The sequence below is a fragment of the Lissotriton vulgaris genome, chromosome 7 (assembly GCF_964263255.1).
Source record: "Lissotriton vulgaris chromosome 7, aLisVul1.2, whole genome shotgun sequence".
Taxonomy (NCBI): domain Eukaryota; kingdom Metazoa; phylum Chordata; class Amphibia; order Caudata; family Salamandridae; genus Lissotriton; species Lissotriton vulgaris.
This window is the reverse complement of record NC_141695.1, coordinates 381,026,358-381,041,996: the sequence shown is the minus strand read 5'-3', so window position 1 is coordinate 381,041,996 and position 15,639 is coordinate 381,026,358. Positions and strand designations below refer to the sequence as shown.

Genomic DNA, 15,639 nt, shown 5'->3' with positions numbered 1-15,639 from the left:
CGCTCGCTGCGGAGAATTTTCCACAGGCGGCGCCTGGTCGCCGGAGGAGCAGAAGTTGCATATCAACTGTCTGGAGCTCTTGGCGGGGTCTTTTGCGGTTCGGTGCTGGACCAAAGACGCGGTGCAGTCGTGTGTCATTTTGAAGATGGACAATGTCTCAGCCGTTCGGTATGTGAACCATCTGGGAGGTTCCCGGTCCCGTGCGCTAGCGAATCTAGCGAAGAAGTTTTGGACCTATTGCCTGGACAATCATGTGTCGGTGCAGGCAGAGTACCTGCCGGGCCAGTCCAATCAGGTAGCGGACTGGCACTCCAGGTATCTACGGGATTTCAGTCAGTGGAAACTGGATGTATCGGTTTTTCGATGGCTGAACGACCTCTGGGGTCCTTTTTCGATCGACCTCTTTGCTTCACGGTTGGATCATCAACTTCCGAGGTTCTTCAGCTGGAGGCTGGATCCGGTGGCGGAAGCCACGGACGCGTTTCTTCAGGACTGGAGTCGGGAGTCGCCTTATGCGTTCCCTCCCTTCTCCATGATAACGAGAACGGCAGCTCAGCTGCGCCAGCAGAAAGGGGAGCTGGTCCTAGTGACTCCATTCTGGAGGTCGCAAGTGTGGTTTCCAGTTCTACTGGAACTTTCCTGGGATTTTCCAATCCTACTCCCCCAGTTTCCTCACCTGCTTCTCAGTCCGGATCAGGAGCCTCATCACCTCCTCGTGCAGGGTTCTCTCCACCTCATGCTTTCAGGGGACGCTGGTCGCTCCCAGGCCTTTCGCGACCAGCTGAAGGACTCTTGGCCAAAGCCTGGGCTCCCAGTACGACGAAGCGCTACAAGTCCGCTTGGGCTAAGTGGGTACGTTGGTGTCTTCGACATGACCTGGATCCCTTGGTCGCAGGAGTGGTTCCCATCCTGAACTTCCTAACGGAATTGGCTACGGCGGGTTTGGCGTATCGCACTATCAATGCCATGCGTTCGGCAATTTCTGCTGCGCACCTGCCGGTGAATGGTTTCCCTGTGGGAGAACATCCTTTTGTGTGCAGGCTCTTACGAGGTGTCCGGTTGGCTTTGCCGCCGGAACCGCGTTACTCCGTCCTCTGGGACGTGAATGTGGTTTTGAATTTGTTTCTCTCCTGGCAGGCCAATAGATATTTGTCTTTGAAGGAGCTTTCGGCCAAATTGGCCATGCTGTTATGCTTGGTGTCGTGTCGCAGAGTGTCTGATGTTCGAGCTCTGGATGTGTCCGCACGGGTGTTTTCGCCTGAGGGCGTCACCTTTACGGTTGGCCGCCGTACCAAGTCTGGCTCCAGAACCATTACATATCCTGCGTTTGTGGATGTCCCAAAGTTATGTGTTGTGAACTGTTTGAAAGCATATGAGGACATGACTTGGGATCTTCGCCCTCCGGGTGAACGTCAGTTGTTGATTGCCTTGCGAAAGCCACACCATGCAGTCTCTTCCCCCACAATTGCCAGGTGGGTGCGCTGGGTCATGCAGGAAGCAGGCATCGATACTAAACGTTTTGGGGCACATTCTGCCAGAGGGGCCATGGCCTCCAAGGCGTTTACAGTAGGTGCACGTTTGGAGGACTTGATGAGTGCAGCGGATTGGTCTTCAGAGTCCACTTTTAAGAAGTTTTACTTCAAACCTGTGGTGGACATTGCCAGGTTGGTGGTGAGTAAGCTTTAAACTAGCATAATCTGAGCCTCCGGTCCTGCCATAGAATCGAAATTTGCCTAGCTAATGTGACGGTAAGTTTCAATTCTATTAAGGACACGGAGGCGAGGATTATCCCACCCAGATCGTCCGCGTGTGACGTCCCGCCCGTATGCCAGTAAGTACGTAGGTTTCCAGTTGATGCTGTTCATTTCATGCCTGTTGATGTCCGTGTTGTATTGCTGACATGCATCTGGTTGTACAACTCTCACGCAGTTGTGTTTTGTCACTAGGTAATGATGGTGCCAAACAGGACCAGTAAAGATGTTGCGTAATTCGCGAAGAAAGAGGAAGAACGGAGAGAGGGGATTACTTATATAAGGATAATGGACACTGTGAAAGGACTACCCTCGGATCCTTACAAGTTGGAGTGCTGGGACTTGAAGTTAAAGTCTGGGACATTTGCACTATGTTGATTGTATTTGTTGTTTCTTCCTTTTATTGAAACCGATGATGATGTTCCAATAAGAGCTTTTCTGGGCTGCTGTGCGTTTTGTGTTTTAATAAATGGCGGAGAAAGAAAAGCATAATCCTCGCCTCCGTGTCCTTAATAGAATTGAAACTTACCGTCACATTAGCTACGCAAATTTCGATTCTTGGCTTTATAACCACATCCATGCTAGGTATATTCAGGCACATCTAGTTTGAGACGCATCGTAGGAGTACGCTTTTATTACAGTCATGTATTTTTATACTTGCTGTATTTATCGTTTTAGCACTATTGATTAAATCTACCATCCTTTTACTCTGTTAGTGCTTATAATCATTTATATCTGTTACTGTCCAATGGTCGTGGCAGCACATCTATGCGACACTAGAATGACGCTGGTTCAATAAATACTTATTGAGAAAGGTCCCCACCGTTTATTCTGTGTATCTCTCTCCGTGACAAAGTGAGCATGAGTGACTGAGCAACAAGTAGGGCTGTTTCCATGATCCCTGATGGGACAGAGTTGTCATGTTCGATAGTAGCCAAGAACTATTCTCTACTTGGTAAGAGGAGTTTCGTGTGACACTGAGCTAGCTGGTATACAGGCTGACATACTCAGTTGGGGTGTCCGGAATCAGTTTGGACACCAAGTCCGCAGTGGATGTAGTCTAAACGCACAGATCCTATATAGGTTTATAGGAATTACACAACAGTCCTGTAAGTAGTCTGTAGGTGCACTTATGCATCAAAAAATTTCCCCCATAGGTTAACATTACCACGTTCAAGGCTCATGCCTCAAATCTGACAGATGTGATTTTCTACTTTTTTCCAGTAAAAATCAAACGCGTCTAAAATACTTACTGATTCGAATGATCTTGGTGTTTAAAATATCATAACAATCTCATAATTTTCTAAATTGCTCTCAAGTTTCTTCTTGAGTGTCTGTCTCAGTTATTGAGACTGTGTACAACAAATGCTTAACACTATCCGCTGATGAGCCTTAACTACTTTCCCAAACCACCACAAAGAGCATTTGGGATTATTAATTTAAGCCCTGGAAGCCAATAAGAGTTGTCTGGACTTTCTACATAGTATACCTCATTTGGAGAACTACATAAATAGCCAGCTTCCTACATCTGAGACTTCAGAACATGAGGCAAGTCCTTGGAGTCTCTTGGTTATGGGGATGTAGAGAGTCAGGTACAGTCCTCCTCACCACCAGGCCAGGAGCAGCAGGGCAGTCACAGAAGAGCAGGAGTCCTGGAAATCCAGTAGAGAGACACTCCTTTCAGCAGCACAGTAGTCCTTCCTGGCAGTGTCCGCAGGAGTGTATTGAGTTGGTGGCGTCAGGGGTCCAGTACATCTACCCAGTTGTGGTTTCGAAGTGGGGGAGTCTTCAAAGAGGTCACAAGTACACAGGGCCCCTGCCCTTCCTGCCTTGACTCTAGACTCCCTACCGGAAACCATGCTGCTCTTTGTGTGGGGACAGGCACAGCACTATTTAGGAGCAAGTGTCAACTCCTCTCTCCCACCTAGCCCAGGAAGACCCATCAGCCTGGTGATGGGCCATCAGGATGTGAATTTCACACCTCAGCTCCCTTTGAGTGTGTGACTATCTAGAGGATGCACAAGGCCCAGCTGTATCCCACACCGGATGTGTACTAAGAGTTTGGCAAAGGCACAGAATGGGTAAAGTAAGAAAATAACTTTCTTAAAAGTAGCATTTTCAGACTTTCAATTTAAAAATCAGAGATCACCATAAGTTGTGATTTTAAATTGTGAGTCCAGAGATACCAAAAACGAAATTTCTATCTAGCAATTGAAAATTACACTTATAAGGTGCAATAAGGCAACCCCAAGGTTAACCTATGGGCATGATAGACCTTGCAGTATTGAAAAATTAATGTAAGCATTTTTCAATACCTGGATACGTAAAACTTAAAAGTACAAATCCAACTTTTTAAATACACTGCATCTTACACTTGGGGCTGTCTAGGGCCTACCAATAGGGTGCCTTATATTTATTAACAAGCATTAAAATGCAATAGGTCTCGCATTTACAAGAGTTTGAGCTATTAACATTGCAAATGGAAATGCCTTTTATTTTAGTTTTTTAATAGATAAATAAAAGGCATTGTCATTTATAATGCCAATAGTGGAAACTCGCGTAAATGCGAGGCCTATTGCATTGCAAATGCTTGTCTCCTACTGGAACCGTAATCCTGCCTTCCTGTCCCTGCCTAGAGGGCAGCTAAGGAATTAGCTTCCTGGAGATAAGACCTGATTTATTATGAGGTCTTTATGCTCGACATGAAGGCCCCTAGATGTTTACAATCCCGGGGGGGGAGGGGGCCTTCACAGACACCTGCCAGAAGCTTTTTAAATGTTAAATGTATCTGGGTCCGTGTTGTATTTGTGCGTGCTGCGTGCAAAACGAGACAATGACAATATCTCAAACTATCACAACTGCAAGAACTATTGCATTGCAAATGCTTGTTTCTGCGCGTAATTAAACATGAAACCAAAAGAGGTTACCAATGTTATATAAAAAAATGTAGACGTGAATGTATTCAAAACACTGATGCTGAAATGTTCTGGTTGCTTTGCAAGTAAAATAACATTGGCAAGCAAGAAATCAGTAGCATGTAGGGTTTTAACATTCTTATCAGAACATAAATATAAAATAATGAACTTCTGGCGGCAGTACCTTGCAGCATGACATGGGTCGGGGGTCAGTCTTCCGAGGGGCGCACGGAGCTGTGTGCATTAAGGTTATGCAAACAGCAGAGCCCCGCTCACCTTGCTTCAGCCTGTTCTGTGGCCCTGCCTTCTCATTACTCTGTCAGAATTGCCATTTTAAAGTGGAACTTCATTGATCGGTGTTTTAACACTCCACTGGATCCCTGTCTAGCCCTCCCTTCAAACTCTAACCCCTGCTGACACACACCACCAACACCCTCATCAGCGTGCGGCAGCTAAACAGCGGGTGACTTAGGTGAGCTTCAAGAGGTAAAGAGGTGTTGGTGGTCCGGGGCCATCCAGGGCTCAGCCAGGGGGACCAGCGAACGCAAAAGGGCCCCCCTTCTACTTCATTTTATTCACTAGGATCAGCGAGGGCGCCAAATATCTCTCCGCCTAATGCGCTATCTGAGCAAGGACGGGCTCTGCGTGTGCCCACGCGGTGGAGGGTACTATGCACTCAGTTATAGTTTTCGGCAATCTTCTGCATTTTTAAAAGAGAACGTCTCATGAGCAGTTTATTTATGCAATAGCGTAGTGCAGGCAAATGCCATTTCCTCGAGTAGCCGCTTTTCTTCCCCAATGTGTTTCCCAGGCCTTCCTAGATACACAGAGAATAGAAGGCTTCGCATCTAGCGCTTGGTTTTGTAGCTGGTACACGGCTGCCTCTCCTTTGCTCATTGTCATGGACACGCACTCTCCCGGGCCCATACTGTTCTCCTCCTTTTTGAGCGGTTTGTGTACGACAGGCCTAGGTGCTTCCTATTATGGCCCGTGAATCAGCACAGCATGCCATTCAGCAGTAATGAGAAGCAGCAGCGGCCGCGGAGGAAATCAGCATGCAGCAGTGGAAATGGATGCTGAGGAATCCGCGCATGCGCATTGCGGAGCAGAACAGGGTCGCTGCCTTTTTGAGAAAGGTTTTAATAGCCCTCAAGTCACGAACACTGCTTCTGCAGGGAATCCTGCTCACAAACAAAAATTGGAACCACAGGACCTCATAACACCATTGCAGACTTTAAATCAGTGGCGTGCATGGACTTCCGACAAAGGATGGGACCTGGCTACAATACACAAGAAACAAGGAAAGCGATCGCGAACAGGGTCGCTGCCTTTTTGAGAAAGGTTTTAATAGCCCTCAAGTCACGAACACTGCTTCTGCAGGGAATCCTGCTCGCAAACAAAAATTGGAACCACAGGACATCATAACAACACCATTGCAGACTGAAATCAGGGGCGTGCATGGACGTCCGACAAATGATGGGACCTGGCTACAATACACAAGAAACAAGGAAAGCGATCGCTTTCACTTTCGCAAAACAGATAAAGCCGCGAGTGGTGCGCACGCGCCACAGCGAGCCATTTGGTTTCAATTATCGCTCCTGTGTCTGGGCACAATAATTGAAACTATATGGCAAAAATGCGCGTAATAGACACCAATAGGCCATGGGTGGAGCTATGCGCCTGCCTTTGGCCTATTGTGTGATATCTTAAAAACAAACACGCAGGCAAAGGCCAATAGCAGGCAGCAAAAGTAAAAACACACGCACAAGCGTGTTCATTTCCAGGGTCCATTTCTGAACCCCGCCTGCTCAGTGCAACGCAGGTCGCGAGACGTAAAAGGGAAAGTTTGGGTCTGGAAAGTGGGTTATCATGTCAGTTCGACATGACAGTTTGAAACTGCACACAGCTTCTACAATGGCAGGCCAGCGATCGGTTTAAAACACTACTGAAGTGGGTTGCACAATCAGTGCTACAAGCCCACAACTAGCACTTAATTTACAGGCCCTGGGTACAAGTGGTGCACTTTACATGGGACTAAGTAAATTAAATATGCTAATAGAGGATAAGCCAATGTTACCATGTTTTAAGTGGAGAGCACATGAATTTTAGCATTGATTACCAATGGTAAAGAGCCCACAGAAGTAAAGCCAACAATACCTATATCAGCAAAAAGCGGAGGAGGAAGGCAAAATGTTTGGGGGTGACCCTGCAGTAAGGGCCAGGTCCAACATCCTGTCAAAGAAAGTAGGCACTGTCTCTGTCCCTGATAGTTGTTGAGATCCAGTCAGAGTGGGCATTGAATGGAATGACTATGGGCTCAGCAGCACCAGGAACTGCGCCACAGGGCCGTACCCTCGTCTCAAGACTTTCCTGATCCAGTCTGATGTCTTGGGATTGTTCTACGGTAATCAGATGTAACATTACCGCCTGGTGATGCAATCAAAAACCGTGTTAGATACCATAACATTGGCTCAATTATTGTGCAATTGTTTATGGAATTAAATCAAATTTCAGTCAAAAAAATGTCTTATGCAGCTTATCGTGCTAGTTAATGAACTACTGCGATGTAATTCATTAAATTCAAGAACAAAAATTATAAACATTCAAGAAAATAGATGGCTCCATTTCCATGGTAATTTGAAAACATGGATCACACTTACTTGAAAGTCAGTAGTACTACTGATGGAAACATAGCACATTAAAATGAATATAGGGAAATGCAGTAGTATACAAGCGAACTCAGAAAAAACGGATGGAAGTAAATACTTAGGTTAGAAACAAAACTGGAGACTAAAGAAAGAAACAGAACAAAACAACCTCAAACCTGAAAGAAATCATGGCAGAAATCTTTGAAGTGCCAAATTCAATAGCTCAGCGTCCAGCATTACTGGCCATAGTAGTTCAGGGAAAGTCAACTAAAATTTGCCTTCTGAACAGTAGGAATTTAGATTCTGCATTTTTTTTTTAAACAAGTCTTTTTAGAGCGGATGGCATGCACCTAATTAGTACCCTTAATGTCAAAACATCAAATGTCTACTAAGTACTCCCTCAAAGTAGGTGTTAAAAGGCTACAAATCTATGTAATGTTTAATCTTGGATAATGAATAAGACCACACTTACAAGAAGTAGCCATATTATGCAATCTAGGAAATCTGCAGGGTCATTTGGCACAAAGTACTGCAGAACCTGCTCTTTCTTTTACAGATTTTCACAGCAGTGAGGGACAGTCAAGATAAACAGGCATTTTATGCTCATATTTCATTCTGATCTTATAACTCACCTGGCTTACTTCACTGTCAGTCGATCTGCCCCTAATCTTCTTGTCGTCCTCAGAATTTTCCTACGGAAGCACAAAAAGGGATTAAGTGAACAAAAAGAAACATGATATTTGTCATCTTCAAGACTCTAGATCCTTTGTTATTCTCCCTTGGCTACTATTTGGGACAGGCCAGCGTTTCACATGAAAAACACAATCACTTTAAATATATTTTTGGAGAGAGTTCTATACCTGCCTCCAATTGCATGAGCTTACCAAACTCCTACATCAAATACCCCATTAAAGTCCCTCATGACTTTTCCAACAGGTAAGAATGAATCATGAGATGGTTAGAAAATAGCAGATGTATAATAACTATTAAGAGTACTTCATCACATTTCCCTGCACAGTGAACTTTCCTGGTGGACTACAGGCCCCACCTGGCATTGCGGCAGGCGCTGCCATCACTCTTCGTGCCAAGAGTCGCTTAAAGGCTGCTCAGGGCTCCCGTGGCGCGGGACGTGCACGGGTGTCCCCGGGTTAAGGGCGGGCCCATCTGTGCCCGGAAAAGGTAGGGCTCGGCGCCCCCTCCAACATATTAAACTTTTATTCTTTAGTCGAGACCAGACCCGGACCAGGACCAGCAGATGAGGAAAAGGAAGTCTACCACAAACAGAGGTGAGCACCCAAACACCTTACATGATTCCTCACTATGGCCTCCGATGCACTGAATAAATAAATTCAGATTGTGGAACGCAGATTATCTATGGGTGACCTCATGCCCCCTGACTGCCCAAAGGAGTGTGCCACCATTGAGTCCTCGATTGCACAGGAGGATGCTCCCTCCCAACCACTCATGGCAGCTTCATCTCACCCAAAACACAATTTCCCGTGCTAATACCACAGTTGAATCGCCACCACCCCATGCTGAGCCATCCTTAAAAAAAAAAAGGTGATGGAAGATCAATCATCAAGCCACCTCTCGCCACTTCCCTAGGAGCCGAGACAGTCATCCATCCATCCCTACAGGCTGATATCCTTTTCAAAATGTAACAGTCATTCACTTGCATGATTCAACCTAGTTTAGACAGACTATAAAGAATTGAAACTTGCTTAGAATCCCTAATCCCTACTAGAAAGGACACAACTAACCTCAGGCAGGGGCGAAGGCAACAGAGCCCTCCTTGCAACCCTTGAAACCCGTTTTGCCAGTGACACACAAGTTACTTTCCTTCAGTAACGATATATCTGTAAGAAACAGTAGTTGGTGTTAGATTCCTTACCTTAGATTATCCCCAGGCGTCAGGCTGGATCCGGAAAGTTTTCGTCAGCAGTACCCTTGCGCATCGCGCATCGGTAGGCGTCGTCTGCGGCTCCGCATCAGTCGTCGGCGCCGTGATCGCCGGAATGACGTTGGAGTACTTAGACGCCGCCCTTGCGCGCTCTCGTCAGTTCTGTACATAGCTTTCCGTGCCAGGAAGGCAGAGCTATGATAGAAACCAACACTGGTGCCATGAAACTAGGGCCCTGAAAGGGATGTCCTTAACCCTAGATATTGGTTCGCAGAACTGGGAGGATGGGTGGGGCGGTAAGGAATCCAACACTAACTACTGTTTCTTACAGATACATCGTTACCGAAGGTAGTTAACTAGTGCATCTGAAAGAAACAGGTCCTTACCTTAGAATCGATACCCAAGCAATACCAACCCCGGTGGTGGGTCTGCGAACCAAGATCACACCAGAAAGTCCTGGAGAACAGACAGGCCGAAAAAGTCAGCTCTCCCGACTTGGCCGTCCAGGCAGTAATGCCTAGCAAACGTGTACGTGAGGCCCACGAAGCTGCCTGACTGTTTATCCAAAGAGTAGCAAACCTTGATGCACAAGACAAACGACCGAGAGATGGTCCGCTTGTGCACCGACCGTCCCTTCTTAGCGCCCACGTAACCAACAAAACGCTGGTCGTCCATCCGGAACTGGAGGGTGCGATCTAGATAGGAGGAGAGCGGGCATTTTGGGTCCAGGCGGTGGAGCTTCTCTTCCCCTTTCGAGGGATGCGGAAATAAGGTGCGCAAGGTGATGGACTGCCCGATATGAAAGGCTGTGACCACCTTGGGCAGGAAGGAAAGAAAGACAAGTCCTCAGAAAAACCTTGTCTAGATGGACAGAGAGGAAATGAGGTTTAGAAGATAGAGCCTGGAGCTCACTCACTCTCCTGGCAGAGGTGATGGCAACCAGGAATGCAGTTTTAAGAGTCAGAAGACGAAGAGGACAGTTATGAAGTGGCTCAAAGGGAGCGCACATCAGATACGTCAGAACAAGATTCAAGTCCCACTGAGGCATCACAAAGGGAACAGGAGGATACATGTGTGTGATGCCTTTCAAGAATCTATAAGGGCACTTGAAAAGAGAAGGCTGATCAGGAAGCCTTAAGAAGGCTGAAATGGCCGAGAGGTAGCCCTTGATAGTGCCCAGAGCAGAGCCCTGCTGGGCAAGAGAAAGAATGAGGAGAACCTCTGAAAGGGAGGCAGAGAGTGGATCCACAGCCTTTGCTGTGCACCATGCCACAAATTTGTTCCACCTGCAGGCGTATACCGTTTTGTGGAGGGATGCCTGGCTGCCAGAATCACATCACAGACTTCAGAAGGCAAGTCAAATGGCCTCAACTATCTCCGCTCAATCTCCACGCATGTAGGTGGAGACTGAACAGGTTTGGGTGGAGGACCGTCCCCTGCTGCTGCGACAGAAGGTCCTCCTGAAGAGGCAGACGAATCGGGGAATCGACTGACATGCTGAGTAGCTTGGGATACCAGTATCTTCGTGCCCAGTCGGGAGCCACAAGGATGACTTGGGCCCGGTCTCGCCTGATCTTCAGCACACTGGGCAGAAGTGGTGTAGGTGGAAAGGAGTACAACAGACCGCAGCTCCACTCACAATGAAAAGCGTCTCCGAGCGAGTGCCGCTTTGGAAATTCCAAAGCGCAGAACTGATGACATTTCGCGTTCTCTTTGGTGGCAAATAGATCTAGCCAAGGCACTCCCCACTGCCGAAAGAGACCTTGCGCCACGACCGAGTTCAGACGCCATTCGTGATCCAGCATGCACCTGCGGCTGAGTTTGTCCACCCTGGCGTTCAGGGAACCTGCCAGCTGTTGAACCACCAGGGCGACGCCCTGGTGTTCCAGCCATGTCCAGAGGCACAGAGCCGCTTGACAAAGGGTCCACCACCCCACCCCCCCTTGTTTGTTGCAGTACCACATGGCAGTGGTGTTGTCCGTGAACACCGGCTGTAGGAAGGGGGAGGCTCTACTTGGCGCAGTGCAACACTAGCGACAAGCAGGGACTCTCTCTTCCTCGTCAGGGCTGAGGGTTACCTTCCAGACAACCTCTGCTTACCCTCTAGGTAGTGTGACTTAAGCAGTCGTAGGCTAATCTTTGGGGCACATAGGGTTAAACACTTGCAATATTACACCGTCACAACCAACCCACTACACAATGAGACCAGACTGTATTCTGTAAAAATATATATCTTTATATAGATTTCAAGCAGGCTTAAGAATACAGTTATCAGACTTTCAAATAGCGGTTCCAAGTTACTTAGTTCAGGTTGCCACAGTTCTTTCTAGCAATAAGAGTTCTTTAGGGCCTTCTGCCCAGGTCAACAAAGTTCTTGTGGAGCAGGCGGCTTCCAGGGGATCTGTCCCACGTCGCGTTGCCTTCCCGGGGTCGCTGTTCGTTGCGGCTCTCAGCCGAGCAGTTCACGGGTCATCCGGGGCAGCGGTGTTCTGTGGCGGCAGGGTCCCTTCCTCGTCGTCCGCTCCGACCCTGGAGGCGGCAGCTGTGTGGTGGCGGCAAGTGGCAGTACGGTCCCCGAGTGCAGGACGTACCCAGCCAAGTGCTGGTGCAGCTGTGCGCTCACAGCTGAGCTGTCGGGCAAGATACCGACCCAGAGGACTCTCACAGGGCAACTGTCCGTCTTTGCAAGTGGATTGGCTGCTCGTGGCGCAGTCAACTCGAGAGCTCGGACCGGACGGGTCCTCCTTCGCTTTGCTCTCGGGCTCCCGGTGCAGTTGCGGTCACGGTGTTCGGGCCAGCGGCGGCTGGACCTCACTTTGCTTTCGCGGTTGCTTTGGGCCCCGGTCACGGTGGTCAGGTGGATGTCGTTGCCTTGGAGGAGATTCCTCCGTCGGTACTGCAGCGATAAGCAGCACACACAGTCGCTTTCTTCAGGGTGTAGCGCCCACTGGTCCTGGGGCGCTGGTCAGGGGGCAAGTTCAGTTTGCAAGCCCTTGGAGATCTTTTAGCAGAGTTTGGCACAAAGTCTTGTAAAGCAAAAGTCTTCTCGCAGTCTTTCCTTTTTCCTCTCCTTCGGCAGCAAGGCACCAGACACAGGCAAGAGACAGCACTCTTCCTTGTCCTTCCCGGTCCTTCTCGTCGGGCAGAGTTCCTTCTGTAGCCCAAACAGGATCTAATTTTCAAGGAGCAGGGCTCCTTCTTTTATATGGCATTTCTTTTGTTCTCGCCGGCCAGGGGGGCCTTTGCATAGCCACTCTCAGTCCTTGAGTGCCCTGGTGGGTGTACTCCGGCTTCTGCTTTCAGTGTGAGGGGCAGGCGCATCAGACGCCCCACAGGAGGTGGAGCCAGCATTGTGCGGACAGGGGCGGCCAGAGTACCTTGTTGATGGGGGCTTCGCCCTTCCTAAGCCAGGTGCCGGCTGAGTCATCAGTCGCTCCCCAGGAGGGTGGAGCCAGCATTGTGGTGGCAGAGCACAGCTATAGTTCGAGTCAAGAGGCACTCCTACCTCCCACTAAGGTGTAATCTGCGCATTCACCACCTGTCATCCTCCCAGCCCTGTCACTCACACGTCCCAGACAGTCAGATACACACACCAGCAGAGGCGGGCTGAAATGGTTAGGCAAGCAAATGCTAACTTTCTAAAAGTAGCATTTGCAAACCCAGGATACTAAAATAAACTTTACTAAAAGAAATACTTTATCATCCTGAGTTCAGGCATACTAAACACGACGCGCTACCATGCTCCTTGAGCCTGCTGGGATTATAGGGTGTAATAATTCCAGCAGCTCAGTCTGGCCTAATGGAGCCGGTAGCCTTCAATAGTGAAATACGGTTTTGGTTGTATGTCACTACTAGGACATGCTACACACATCAGGGCTTGTCCTACCTTACACCTACAACGCACCCTGCCCGCAGGCCTACCATAGGGGTGACTAATATGTAGTCAAGGGAAGGTTCGGGGGCTGGCAAGTGGGTGCACTTGCCCAGGTAGCGTGACAGTACGAGACCGCACGCGGGTTCTGCGGTCGCAGTTCCCAGACACATCTTTACGGCTGCTTCGGTGGGTGGCGCAACCAGCGCTGCAGGCCCACCAGCAGTATTGGCATCTACAAGCCCCGGCATTCCTAGTGCACTTTACTAGGGACTAACAGTAAATCCAATGAACCAATCATGGATACCAATCGCATGTACAATTTACAGTAGGGAGTACTTGCACTGCGGCACGGGTCAGCCGTGGCGCAGTGCCCTGAGTATCGGAAAACCAGCAAAACATCGGAGGCACATCAGCAAAAAAGTGGAAGGGAGACTCACGCCAAGGTGCCAGGTCTAACACCGGCACTACACTTCCCCGGACAGAGAGAAGAAATGCCTTCAGTGCAAAACGGATCGCCCGCAGCTCCAGAAGGTTGATATGGAGCTGGGACTCTGCCGGAGACCAGAGGCCTCTGATCTCCTCTTCTCCCATGTGCCCCCCCCCCCCCCAATCCCAGGAGGGACGCATCCGTCACTACCAAGTGCACCGGTTGGGGTATCTGTCGCTGACCCAATCGCGATTCGTGAGCCACCACTGCAACTGATTCGAAGCGCCCTCCGAGATCAGGACATGGTCAGACAGGTTGATGCTGTGCCCACTGAAACTTCAGGTCCCACTGCAGAGCCCGCATCCGCCACCTAGCATGATGCACCAGGAGGATGCAGGAGGCCATCAGCCCCAGGAGCCGCAGCGTCAACGTGACCGAAACTCGGGATAAAGGCTGAAAGATACGAATCAGAGCCTGAATGTGGCTGGGTGACTGCTCGGGCCCGGACATAGTCACTGCACTCCCTCCCAATTATGTAATTTTTAGGTGAGATCGGGTCGATGGAAGGGGGGGTGGAGTCGCAATAGTGGTGGACAAGCGTCTTACTTGTTCCATTATTCAAACTAACGTCATTCAAGGGCGTGAGGCCTTGGGGTTCTCTCTATCCTTATCTCCATATCAATCTTGCTCGGGCTATTGATCTATAGACCTCCTGGCCCTATTGGCTCCTTTCATGAAGAACTGCTTGCGGCGGTCTCTGCACTCTGTTTAAAAACGGACCACTGCCTTCTCGTGGGGGACTTCAACATTCACATGGATTCGAGGGGGAATGCAGACTCTATTAAGATCTTTGATATTACATCTTCACTGGGTCTTATTCCCTACCTTTCCGTCCCCACGCATAACAAAGGCTACACGCTCGATCAAATTTTCTCCACTATCCCAATTGATATTTCCACCCCAGTTCCAGTCCTGTGGTCGGATCATTATTTAGTGAACTTCCAGATTTGGCATTTTGACAAATCATCTTCCAGTATGCAAAGTCGTCTTTTTCAGCCTTCACGAGTCTATCATCGAGTCTCCTCTGACATGCTTGCTCAAGCTCTTTTATCCCATCCTTGCCTGTTGTCTGGCAATCTCGAGGATGATCCCGACCTTTTACAATCTTGGTTTGTGGAGCGACTGGACGAATTAGCCCCAGTGCTGACCGCCAGTAAAACTGCCTGCATGGCCTCCCTCTGCCCCTTGGTTCACTGCGGCTCTGGCTGTAAAGCGGCGACAGTGTAAGAAAGCTGAAAGGGTTTGGCGCCGCCACTATGATTCTGCTGCCAAGTTGGCTTATAGGGAATTCATTAAATCGTATGATATTGGCATTCTGTGCGAAAAGAAAGCTTACTTGGCTAGAAGAATCGAGGCCGCCATCAACATCAGTAAAGAACTATTTTAAATAGTTAAAGAATTCACTTCCCCTACGTGGAGTACGCCTACCTGCTGTCACTCTGAATCCTGGGTTACCCAGTTAACGGTCTTTTTTGCTGATAAAATGAAGTCTATTCAGAACTCCTTCTCGCCCCCCGGCGCTGAAATTACTTCCTCCACTCCTGTTTTTTCTTCTCTGCCCCCGAGTGCCAGGGGTCCCTACCTTTCAGAGTTCCTTCCTTTCTCTCTTGCAGCCTCGCTGGACCTCCTTAACAAACTAAAGTCAGGCTCCCCACTGGATCCCTGTCCGGCCAAATTTTTCGCCAAAACAGCACAAGCGATTAATTCTCTAATCAACCCTGTACTTAATTTATCCCTTAGCACGGGAGTGGTTCCTCTAGCTTGGAAGCAGGCCTTTCTTCTACCGCTTCTGAAAAAGCCAAATTTGGATCCGCTGGTACATGCCAACTACCGGCCTATTACCCTCCTTCCTGCATTCGCCAAGGTCGTTGAAACATGTCCATAATTCCCTATCCTGTTTTCTTGAGACCAATAACATCCTACATTGCTCCCAGTCAGGCTTCCGCACTAACATGAGCACGGAGACAGTGCTGCTAGAAGTTACGGAGGCAATTAAGGAGGTCTTGGATTCGGGGGGTAAGGTGATGTTGGTGATGCTCGATCTCTCGGCGGCCTTTGACTCCG

At 48.8% G+C, this 15,639-nt stretch overlaps 1 protein-coding gene across 3 annotated transcripts in view; it reads right to left on the bottom strand.

The window, feature by feature from the left end:
* Positions 1 to 15,639, bottom strand: part of CNOT3 (CCR4-NOT transcription complex subunit 3) — a 992,943-nt gene that overhangs the window by 456,336 nt on the left and 520,968 nt on the right. For all 3 annotated transcript variants that reach the window (XM_086930326.1, XM_086930324.1, XM_086930325.1), the window contains one exon: positions 7,947 to 8,006. In XM_086930326.1, the coding sequence (XP_086786452.1) occupies positions 7,947 to 8,006 (60 nt within the window). The remainder of the gene's footprint in view (positions 1 to 7,946; positions 8,007 to 15,639) is intronic.